This window comes from Atta colombica, unplaced genomic scaffold, assembly GCF_001594045.1.
Source record: "Atta colombica isolate Treedump-2 unplaced genomic scaffold, Acol1.0 scaffold126, whole genome shotgun sequence".
Lineage (NCBI taxonomy): Eukaryota > Metazoa > Arthropoda > Insecta > Hymenoptera > Formicidae > Atta > Atta colombica.
In genome coordinates this window covers 2340618-2352932 of record NW_017259213.1, presented here as the reverse complement: position 1 = coordinate 2352932, position 12315 = coordinate 2340618, and the positions used below count along the sequence as shown (strand labels likewise).

At 33.5% G+C, this 12315-nt stretch overlaps 1 protein-coding gene across 1 annotated transcript in view; it reads right to left on the bottom strand.

Moving 5' to 3' along the window:
• The window catches only part of LOC108694984 (homeobox protein aristaless-like), a 136485-nt gene extending 124749 nt beyond the window's left edge, over nt 1-11736 (bottom strand). Inside the window, exon 1 of the mRNA XM_018204684.1 lies at nt 11457-11736. Within this exon, the coding sequence (XP_018060173.1) occupies nt 11457-11604 (148 nt within the window). The 5' untranslated portion in view covers nt 11605-11736. The remainder of the gene's footprint in view (nt 1-11456) is intronic.
• Nucleotides 11737-12315: the final 579 nt, after the last annotated feature.

The following is a 12315-nucleotide window of genomic DNA, read 5'->3' as shown; positions in this document are numbered from 1 at the left end:
TTCAAAATAATAAAGTTGCTAATATTTTGAAAATATATTAGAATATAAATAAAAGTTTTTTTTATTTATAATAATGTATATCAATTATACGTGACATGTTAAAATATTTTATGTTAGTATTTTAAATTGAAATGAATAAGCATTGCATTTTATTAAAAGTAATTGTATCTCGCTTGAAAAATAATATTTTTCAAATAATTACATTGCGACTTAGGACGCAATGCTTTATTTATTTCAATTTAAAATGCTAATATTTTAATATGTCACGTATAATTGATATATGTTGTTTAAACAATACTCAGAATATTCGCTATATAAAAATAATAATTGAGACAGTTAATTATTTTTTTAATTGTAATTTATATTTATAAAGATCTGGATATAAATAGAATTTGACGAGATAGAAACATCCAGCAATTTATCTGTATAAGATTGGATATTAAAGAATAGTATGTTTAACGAGTGTGTTCTTTTTTACAGTCTGGACAGACAATTACATCTGTTCTTTTTTATTCTTTTATTGCATCGATTTGCTCTATATCAATTAGCAGAATTCTTAATTGACACTTCGTCCGGATGCGCGTGTCCCTCCTCCCTCCCCTATTATAGCGTCCCGATTCTGCGGAACAAGTTAACGAGGCGAACATTTTACGTTTGATATTTACTTCGGGCCCGCCTTGGGTCTGGTTTTATTGAGTCATATATCAAAGCTTCGGGCCCTGAAAAAGCGAGAGGAGTAGGAAGACTGGCGCGCACGTTCGAATCAACTGACGAAATTCTCGCCTTCGTAAGCTCGGGAGTTTGTCGCGTTTTTTCTATCCAAGCTGTCGGCGAGTCTGCTTTAAATTTCTGATTGAATTGATAATACTTGTCGGATCATTTATCATTGTTTAATTTTGCGGAACTTTCTATTTGGATATTTCATTCACAAGTTAACAGTTTGCACGTAGCTATTAATAACATATTAATTAGAGCAGAAAGTGTGCACTTTTTATGTAATTTTGATTGAGATATTTTATTTATATAACATACTATATTTATGTTACATTATTCAGTTTTATTAACAAATTTTAATTAGGAGAATTTATGATAATAAATAAGATATAGAGTTCTTAGAATATTAATTATTTTTTTCTGAATTCAATTGAAACAAAAGTATCTCTTCTCAGAGTTCAAAATAAAATTGGAAATTATATATTTTTTCTTATTTTTAAAATGTATTGATATTTTATTTTCTTGTGTTTATTTTATATTAATTTTATCATCTTATCTTTTCTCAATGTCTTAGATAAATTTTTAACATTATATATTATTTAATTAATTTAGAAATCATCTATGATGTAGCATTTTCCTCTTAGACGAAAGACACGCGTGTCCAATTTTCGTAATTTCTCGCCATATGAGCGTTTGAGATTAAAATGTCTCAAACACGCGCGAAAGAGTCAGTTCGAAAACGAGATGAGAGTGGATCAAACTGAATCGAGAAGATGATCGTTGCACTCGCCCGTTTCAAAGGGGAGCGTGGGTTTCGTTGCGACGTGCGCGGTCATGCATTCCAATAAATAACGAAACAAAGGAGCTGTAAGGTCCACCCCGCCCATCTGGTCCCAGCACCGGGCCCCGGACGCGCCCGCCGCCATATTTACATCCGATAACGAGCCGCCGGCAGATATTTACATTTTTAATAGCATAAACCCACAGAGCCCCGGTCAGCTCACTTATGGCAACGCTTTCCTCTCCTTTCTGCTCCCCTTTCCACTTCTCTCATTTCTCCCCCCTCCCCTCTCCTTGGCCCTATGGCCGTTCGCCATCAACAACCCCACCGTCGACGCCATTTATTAGCCTTAATTGATCGAAAGGGGTCTCTCCCATCCCTCGCGTACTCCCTTTCCGTCTTCCTCTTTTCCATCTTTCTATCCACCTCGCGCGAGCCGGTTCGCATTTTTGTCCGAGACGAAATTTCATTAGGTTGCAGCAAGGAAAGGAAACAGGGAAGAGGGGAAGAAGGGTGTAAGATACGACGGGGCGAGGAAATGAGCCGTTCTTTTCACCGTGCAGCATATGACGCTGGCGCCTTCATAACGATTAGGACCGGCGGCGAGTTAACAGGTGATACCTGCGGAGATCACCCGTGACCGATCTGTTTTACCCCATCTCGAGATAAACCAAGGGGAACGCCGGTTCGGTGGAAAATATCCGATTAACAGGAGGGTGAGGGAATTCCTCAGTAATTTTCCTACCTTAATTAACTGCATGTGTATAAGATGATATCTTTTGACAATAGCATCTATACAAAGTGAATTGAAAAAGCTACAAAAAATTTTTAGAACATCCAATATTTACTATTTCAATAAGAAAATTTTATTAAATATACGTATCCTTTCAATGAGATAGATTTTTGTTCTTATTGTATAGTTACATTTTAAATTATAAAAACATTTTAAATTATAAAAACAGATATTATTGCAATATTTTATATTTGTGAATATATATTAGTTTATATTAGTTTCTTATTTTTAATATTTAGTTTTACATAATGAATTATACAAATTTATACAAATAGCATATTTTGAAAAATTTCTAGATAACATGGAATATTTTTCATTTATTGCAGTCGATGATAAAACTTATCATAAATACAATAAATAAGAGCAGAATTATAACATCCTTGAAATATTTTAATTGGATTTATCAAAAGTTAGAAAAAAATTGTATTATTATATAATTTTACAATGCAAAACATTATATTTGTAATAATAATAATATGTAGAAAAGTCCTTAAATGTTTTTAAAATGTCAAAAAGTTTTCACGAATCATTTATATAAACATGCACAAAAATATAAATATCTTTTATAGCTGTTAAAAAATGAAAGTCGAGTACTTGTGCCTTTCATTTTTTATTTCGCTTTTCATTTTATCTTGTTGAAGAGGCTTTTGGATAATTCACTTATGCTTTTCGTTTTACTATAACGAATATCCTTACAACACAAAAGCTTGTAGCAACCTTGTTACAATTTGATGTGAACAATTTGATTACTTTTGTTCTGCTTGGATCGACTTTGGTAATGTAAAAAGATTTCTGTGACAATTAAATAAGAAAAATTAGGATTTGTAAATATGAAGGCGCATACCTCAATTGTCATTATACGAAAATAGAACGTAACATTTTTATTTTAATCAGAATCGATGTTAATATTCCAGCAATATTGCAATATTGTTAGAACGTTTCAACGTTGAAACGTTGCAATGTTGTTGGAATGATTTGTGCTGTAATGAAATTTCCGCGAAAAACAGATGGTTTCACATAGAAAATCTGTTATAGCGATAATAAAACAATAAATAATACATGCAAGTAAATATCACTTCGTTCGTGAAATATCATCACTTTGATCCGCGGCTCACGTTAGAGCAATTAGATTGGTAATTCGGTGACCTTTCTTGGTGCACGATGATCGTCTAATAAGCCCAATCGTCTTTAACTCATTCGACCTGCAGGAAGCATATCTATTGCAGGTGGGACATAAGTTGTTCGAATTTGAAGTAAGTTAGTACTGAAAGGGTGGCTGCACCGCTCCAGCTATGGACGGGCCATAGAGAGGAAGGGATTAATTGGATGGAGTGTTTGCGCTCGCAATTAGCGATTAGCAATTACTTCCTATGCGAATGGATAAGTAGGAGGGAAGGAGGCTTTGAGGCTTCGGCTTGTTTCGGACCGACGGAGCGATTAATGAGCCAATCGGCTAATAACGCGTCACGCAAGAATACGCGGTAACCGTTTACATCGCGTTGCCGTTTGCGTTGTACGATACTATGTTGCTGTTATTACCATTCTTTCTCTCTCTTTCCTGGTTCGTACCGGTTGTTGGCCCTCATCAACGTCGTCAACTCCCACGAGAATCGTGGGCTCGTTAGCAGATTACGACACTCTCCCGCGGGTACATTATGCAGGGAGCAGTTTAGAGAGCGGAGTCAAAATGGCGAGCGCGTGTTAATCTACTTTCCGTGATCAATTGCGCAACGATTAACAAAATATTTTCCTCGAAAAGTATCACGAAAGCAATATATTTGCGCGACTAAATAATATGCTTACGGTAAGTAAATTCGTCACATAAAAATGTCTTTCACACATCATTATTATAAAGAGAGTCTAATATATTTTTATTACTAATTCTTATAAATGCTTATCTATTTAAGGTAAAATATAGCAAGCAATGTTAATAAGCAATGGAAAACTCAAAATTATATCGCAATCTAACATACTGAAAAGAATATTTAAAATTTTAATAAATAATTTGTTTGAATATTACCAATTATAAATATTTACTAATATAAATATATTTATTAATATAAATATAAAGATATATTTATTTGGCATAAGAACATTAATTTGATTTAACAATCATATCTTTTTATTGAGCAAATATTTATTTATTATAAATAAACTATTCAAATATAATATTTATTAAAATTTAATATATTTCTTTTCAGTGCGGTAATTATTCCTCAATGAAAGTATTCTTGTTCAATACGTATCCAATTACATGTATATTCAATTTATTATTTTATTATTGTGGGAAGTGCTCAATACTTAGTCAATGATTCAAAGTTTCTACAAAATGTCTCGTCAGATTTACACCACGATAACATCAAGCTCATTGAGGTATAGTATCGCAGACTGGAAGTTTGCGCGAGATATCCGCGACTCCCCATGCAGCCTGTATCCCGATAATTGGTCTTACGAGCCGCCATTTAATAAATAACCGAGACAAACGATCGCCACGTGATCGTACATTAAAATTCGTACCGTCGCTTTTCGTTTATCCGCCAGTCTAATAAATTCTCTCAATACTTCGCAAATCATCTCGGGTCTCGCGCGTTCAATGGAGGGTTGCGCGATGCTTGAAAGACTCGTGGTACCACGGCGGCGCTCGCGAGAGAAGCGGCCGCGAATTTCTCGGAATATATCCAGCCTACGTGAAATATATACACACGTACACATGTGTATGTGTGTGTGTAGAAGACTCAGCGCGGGATAAAGCTCTGCTAATTGGTGGCGAGGACGAGTGGTGGTGAATGCCTGCACCACCACCGGCTGGCTCCGCGGCCCGCGTAATTCCGACTAATTTATTTGATTGCACCAGCAAGCCCGGCTCTCCTCGTCGTAATAAGACTCGTCTCTGCCCTACCTGCCGCCCGGGCCCAACTCCCACCGCCAAGAAAATAAAGAAATGCCCGCCCGCGTTCGATCCTTGATATAATTTCGAGTTTCATCCTTGAGATCGCATCGCGCGCGAACGCTGTTTACTCAACTCACGCGAACAACGAACTTGGTACGATTAATTAATAAATTCGAGACTCGTAAGAGTCTCGACCAATCATTTGTCTAAAATAAAATCTATTAAAAAATGAAATAGAGATAGCGAATTAACGTTAATTTCGTGAGTAATTAATTGATAAATACCGACATTATTCTACATTTCACTGGTATATTAATTTTACGCTGGTCATTTTTGTATTTTTTTCATAATTACAAATATTGCTTAGTTTGATTCATCGAGTCTCGTTACGTTTATTATTATGTATTAATAATCAATATCGATTTCATATTGATATAATTTTTATTTCAATATTGAAAGAAATGTATGAGAATACATCTAATACATCTGAGATAAAGCTAACGATAAATTGTAATCTTTAGTACAGTTCAATGTCAATATTGAATACGAAAATTACAATGTGAGGATTAATATTTTTCAAACCAATTTTCTTTTTCTTAATCTCCGAATTATTTTTACAAAGTTAATTTTATAATTTATAAAATACACGTGACTTTAAGAGAAATAGTGATCTTGCAATTCCAATTATTCCTTTCTTTCTTTGATAACCGTCGAAAGCACAGACTCTCGCAGTATCCTAACAGCTCCTTAACGAGGATCAAAGGCACGATATCCTCGTGTCGTCGCGCATGCGGACCCACGTGAGTACGTGTGTAGGTTTCAGATGCGCTGTAGGAACCCTTAATAACAATGTCGCTCGCAGTTAGTACATGGGCGGTAGGTTAGTTAGCTAAGACTGCAGATGTTCGGCGTTTGAGCAGGAAGGGACAGAGAAAGAATAGAGGAGTAAAGGGCGAACGCTAATAAAACACAATTAGCGAACCGACCAATCAGCGGTCGACGCGGCACTATATACGCACGTGTAAAACCTGTGCGGCATTATTTACAGCCCGCCCGACGCGTATTATTGGCAGGGTTTCACTTTGTTTTTTGCAATTAGCAGCGCGGTGTTGCAGGAATCCGTTGAAGTTGACGTTGAAATTTTTGATAGCCCCTTTGAGGCTTTTCTTGGAGAACACTTCTTGGGCTTGTCTAGCTTTTAGAACCATCTGAGGGCATCCAATTGTAAGTTATCATAAGTTATTCGACGTATCTCTCATAATAAGGAAGCTAAGCAATTTTTTACAATAAACATAACACATTCATACCAATCAGTAAAATTTTTATTCAATCTATTCCATTCTCTTGAAAAAGTTTAAAAAATGTTATAATATTTATCACACATCTTTTACGGAAGAATTTGAAATAGTTTATATTTTATATGATAAGACGATTTAATTATTTATTCGGAAAGAAATGAAATTTCTTCTCTGGAAATGTATATAAGGAAAAGTTTAAAGGAAAGAGAGTCAATTGTTTGATAACGTATTTAAAATATGATTATGGTAATTGCTCTATTTTAAAAACGCATGAAAGAAATTATGATATTACGCAAATCATTTTTCCTATAACGTTTACATTCAATTATACGTTAATTACGAGATGTAGTGCGATGACTTTGTGAGATTACAAGCCTCGATTAATAGTCCGGTTGATCGATCTGCAAATTTAATTCGTGCGCCATAGATTACGGCTTGTCGTGCACTTATAAACCATGTCCGATGATTATATCTTTAGCGATGCTGTCAATCGTGCAGCATTGAATGAATATTTCTAATAGAATATTATTTTTATTTATTATTCTTAATAACACGAAGTAACAAGTCATTATTTTTTTAATTGCTTTTCTTATTTAATAGATAATTATTTAATAGATAATTTTATTACGTTTTTCTTGTAATTATATACATCAAAAGAATAAACATTTTATTGAAAATTTTTGAAAATGTTATTTTTTAACTAGACACTAATGAATATAATAAAATAATGACATAACCTCATTTTAGCGAAAAAAGAGATTTATACTAAAAAAGAAATTCTCATAACTATGTCTTAAACGACTGATTTTATACGATAAAAGTTTCGTAATTTTATGCAATTATACTGCAATCACTAATTTGAATAAAGAATTTGTGAGTACGGGGTTGTAACGTTTCCAGAACGATGAAATTTTAAACGCGAGGGTGGATCGTTTCTATAATGGGATAACGGGAACCGATGGGAGGATATAAAGACATAGCTTACCCGTGGGGAACATCAACCCTCGCTCGTGAAAGCCAATCGAGCACGAACAACCACCCTAATCGCGGAGCGCCATTGGCTCGGAGTTACTCCAATTCTATTACACCTTCTGTCATGGCCATTTATAGCGTTTAATCGACCAGACCGGATCGTAATATGGCGGCGATAAACCCTACGGTTGAGCCATGCACATGCCATCTCACCCCCAAGATATTTCTATCGTTAAATAGAAAAGTCAGCATTTGCAGTTTCGAGGTAATCGCAAGAGTATTCTAAATATCTTAAATTACATTTTTTTCAATTTCGTTTTTTGTTAATTATCTGGAAGAAACAAAACAACGAAAAAAATTAATTGATGTTCTAAATTTAACAAGAAATTTAAATAATAAATTTGATCAAGATGTTACTGCATTTTAATTGTAATTATGATGAACTTCATATAATATTGCATCAGTAATTATAAAAAAGTCTTAATAAACTATATAATATTATAAAAAAATAAAATCGCGTGACATTAATATGACGATAAATATTTTAACAGATTTCTAACATGTTAAAATAATATCATCAACCAATCGGATAATTCAAACTTTCAAGTTGAAATAAATATTCTTTTATCAAGTCTGACAGTAATTACCGCAGTAAAGGTAACTTTTTAAAACATTTTTATTCGCTGTACCGTGGTATTGTTAAGCCAACTACTTGAGCTCGCTTATCTATGCGTTTGTACAGTGGGTAATTATTTATACCCATTTTTAAATATTTACCTACAAAGTACGCAAGAGAGTACGCTAATAATACCCGTGCGATATTAATGTGGCGATAATTATACGGTTCTGTCCTCTTTCGGAACGTCGATGACAAAGTAAACTGAAAAAAAATTTACAATTGTGTACGGAAAATATTTTAAGTAGTAATAACTGAGTGGGAATGTGCTTCATTTTTATTTTATAGAAATTAATATATTATATATTTGTTTTTACTATGAAAATTTAAATCTACAGGGAAATAATCTAAGCGCCTAAGTAATAGCGCCTAGATAATAATGATAGCAATGTTCTTCTTGAATAATAACGATTATCTTTTAAGATACAATTTTCACGTATCTGTTTTCTGTCGAGCAGAATTCGTTAACTTCTTAGTGCATCGCAACTATATTAGATTAGCAATTCTTATTTTGTTCGTGCTTATCTATGTGCAACATAATTTGTTTTACGTATCGGGTAAATACAGTGTAAGGCAAGTGAGACCAAATGTGAGATAGGGTGCATTCCACTTTTTCGGATAAAGGAAGAATTTAAAGAATAATGTGATAAATATGACGCACGCTTGTCACGTGCGATAATAAATAACGAAGATATGAATATACCGTATTTTTATTTATTATTAACCAAATCAAATCTTTGCATTATTATGTATAATTCTTCGGCTGCACCGACTAGGATACGATATTTGTCGCTTCCCCTGATAACTAATATCCCGCGCGTCTACGTTCCATTACGTTGTGTGCGTAATGTTAATTTGTTAATCAACGTGCTATCTTGTTAATTATCCGATAACAAGCCGATAGTTTATAGAGTTGCTGGGAGAATGAGATTCTGTTATCGTACGAGCTCGTTTCGCTTTATCAACTGACGACTAAATGGTAATTCGCTATTTATTCGTCGCAAGAAAGTCGAGTAATGCGACGTTATCGTAGTCAGGCAGGTATTTTGCATATCGGCCAACTAGAAACTCGGCCGTGGTGCAGCATGTGGCAGCATTTTTTCCGTTATTCCACGCTCGCATCGCTTCTCCCGTGACTGCATTCTAGTTGTATGGATGCTTGCGATGCTGCTTCAATTCATCTAGTGACGAAATATCGAAATCATATGTATCAATTTGGACTATATCTTTAATCCGCAGGAAAGACATAATCGTTTATTTGCAAACGTAACGCTCGACAAATTATCTTGAATTACTTTAACTACTCGGAAATTAGACATTTAATTGTTATATGTTTTTATTATATTTGAATATGTAATTATCTTTGAAATCCAGTTTTTTATCGTAATGCCATGATATTAGATAAAGCTATGTGCTTTCAATTATTTTACAAGAAATCTCTAACAATTCAAATAATTCATTTATCTAGTGATAAGATAATTACATGGAGAAAACACAATTTTACTGAATAATTTAGAATTTTACTAGATACAAATATGAAAATAATTTTTTTGGGTAACAAAAAAATTTAATTCTAGAGTAACCAATATGAATTTCCAATAAAATTATTTTGAAGGTAATCAAATTATTTTCTTCATTCTACAACCAGCAAAATTTTAGATTCTCCAGAAAAATCGAAAATTCTTTCCGTGTACTAATCATGAAAGAAAAAAGGATTAAAGTAATAATAGTGATAAGAATGTGAATTATCGTTTTCAAAAATTTTTTGTTTAAGAATAACTTTTCTGGCAGAGAAGGGCTTACGGGAGTGATGTAATAATTCGCTCTAGAACTCTAATTGGCCATCGTTTCAATCACGTATTTATCTACACTGTTGATACGTGTCGGCAATAACGACAGCGATATAGTTTTTGTTAGATCCATGGGCGGACTAATTTCGAGTTAATCGCTGTCTTATCGCGATCTACCGACTTTAAATGCGCCTTAATTAACTCCGCCGCTCTTATAAGGGCGGTCGGTTTTTGCTGAATCTCTGACACAAAAGGCACTCGTCAGGAAAAAGTAAACCCTGGATCCGCAGTTTCTCAAGCCCCGGAATGTCGTGCTTTGACAGAAGAGGATAGAACTGATCGTCTCCTCCGAAATCTCGGTGACACAATCGATTATTTATTTCTCCAATGTTTCTTTCCGCGGATTTAATGAAAACATTTGCACATTTCCTTGAACTAATTTTTAGATTGTTATTATACGCGAAAATATCTCTAATCGTCTCAGGAATAATGTTTCAAGTCGTAAACAGATTGATATATAAGCACTTTCAAGCTGTCATGTCACATACATTTTTATCTCATATTACTCTTTGTCTATTAAAAATGCCGCGTTTAGATATCTATTGAAATTATTAATTTTATGAATATATACGAGAATTAAATTGCATGTCTTTTCTTTAGATCTGTACGAAACGTGTCGCGAATTTTTTCCCAATCACATTCGATTTGTGTGCAAACACATACAAGAAATTATCACTCAAATTATTTCTATATATTGCTATAATTAAGGATTCCATAGCACCATATAATCAACGTAGAATGGATTTTTTATACGACGACAAATTACATAGATCTACTAATAATTACACTTCTAACTTAATCAACTCAATAATTAACTTGTTCACCATATAGCCTTAGAATATGATATATACCTGTCACCTATCATAAATATAGTCGTTTATTTCTATTTATGCTATAAGAGAAGCAAAGTTCTTGGTCAAGTTCTTTATCTATCATATATTTATACATTTTTTTATATACGATTATTCAATTTTATATTTTTCAAAATTACTGTCATTTATAGATATACATATTTTTTTAATAATACGGATTTAAGTTAGAACTATTATAAGGCACAGTGTTATGATTGTTAATTTTCTTGTTTGCATCTCATGGTAATTAAAACGTAAAAAAAAAAGTAAAAAAAAACAAAAAAAAAATTAAAAGATGTAAAACATTACAAAAATTTGTAATAAAATTTAATTAATTAATTGATTAAGTAGCAGAAATTTAAATTAATATCATTTCATCAAGATCTTTTAATATTGTAGATACTATAAGGATTTATAAAAAACGTATTTTGATGTTATGTATTTGATAATAAAAATGTACTGAGTAAATATATCTATTTATTTGAGATAAATGTAAGAAGTAAGTATATATATATATATCTCAGTATATCTCAGCCTCTTCGAAAGATGAATTTATGACATTATAATTGTTTTTTGCTCGTCGCACGATGAATGATGAATTTAAGTAGAGTAAGATTATCTAAAGACTTACTTTGCGGACGCTCATCATCCTGCGTGGAAAGCTCCGTTTCCTCGACATCGACAAGACTGCGGATGCTGAAGACGCTCTTCGCTACTCTGGTCTTCTGTAGTTCACCGACGCCTTCTGTAGTCCTTCTAGGCGTCGTGCTGAGATCCATCGTTGATAGTCACACTATTTTCGTGAATAGGAATGAACGGGGAAAGGAATTGGCATTTCACGTCCTCTCACCGTACACATCGAGATCGTATCGTCTCCGTCGTCGACGTTGTCGTCCGCATCTTCGACTTCGTGACTTCATTAACGAATAATAAATGAATATTGTCCGCGAGAAAAGCTTCAGCTTTCTTCACCTATTAGTCTTTTCAATTTTGCTGATTGTCGAGTTCGACAATATTCAATGCATAATACTCGAAAGAGTAATTTGTTTCAATTGGACGGATTCGATAACAAAATATAGGTTCCACTTTAATACGTCATTCTCCATTTACATTTTTATATCTCAATTTTCATTCAAAACACTACAGCGTTCTTGTTTATTCCCTCTTTCTCTAATGTCAACTTAATTTCATTGTCAACTTCCTGTCAACTTCGATAACTTTATTCGAACCTGTCACGCGACTCAACTTCGCTTATTTTTAAAAAAGAGCTGCTCGTTCGCATCCACCACGTGTCTTTTTCATTTGAATCACACTCGTCGTAACAATTGCGGATATGTTACACATAGATAGCAGACCGTCGTTAGTTAAGTCGTCAAGTCGTCGCTATGATATCTCTAGGAATTCAATTATAACTTTCTAACTGAACAGTTTTTTCTAATAGCGGATACAATGATCACATATCACACGTTATCGATTGCACTTTTTTTTTT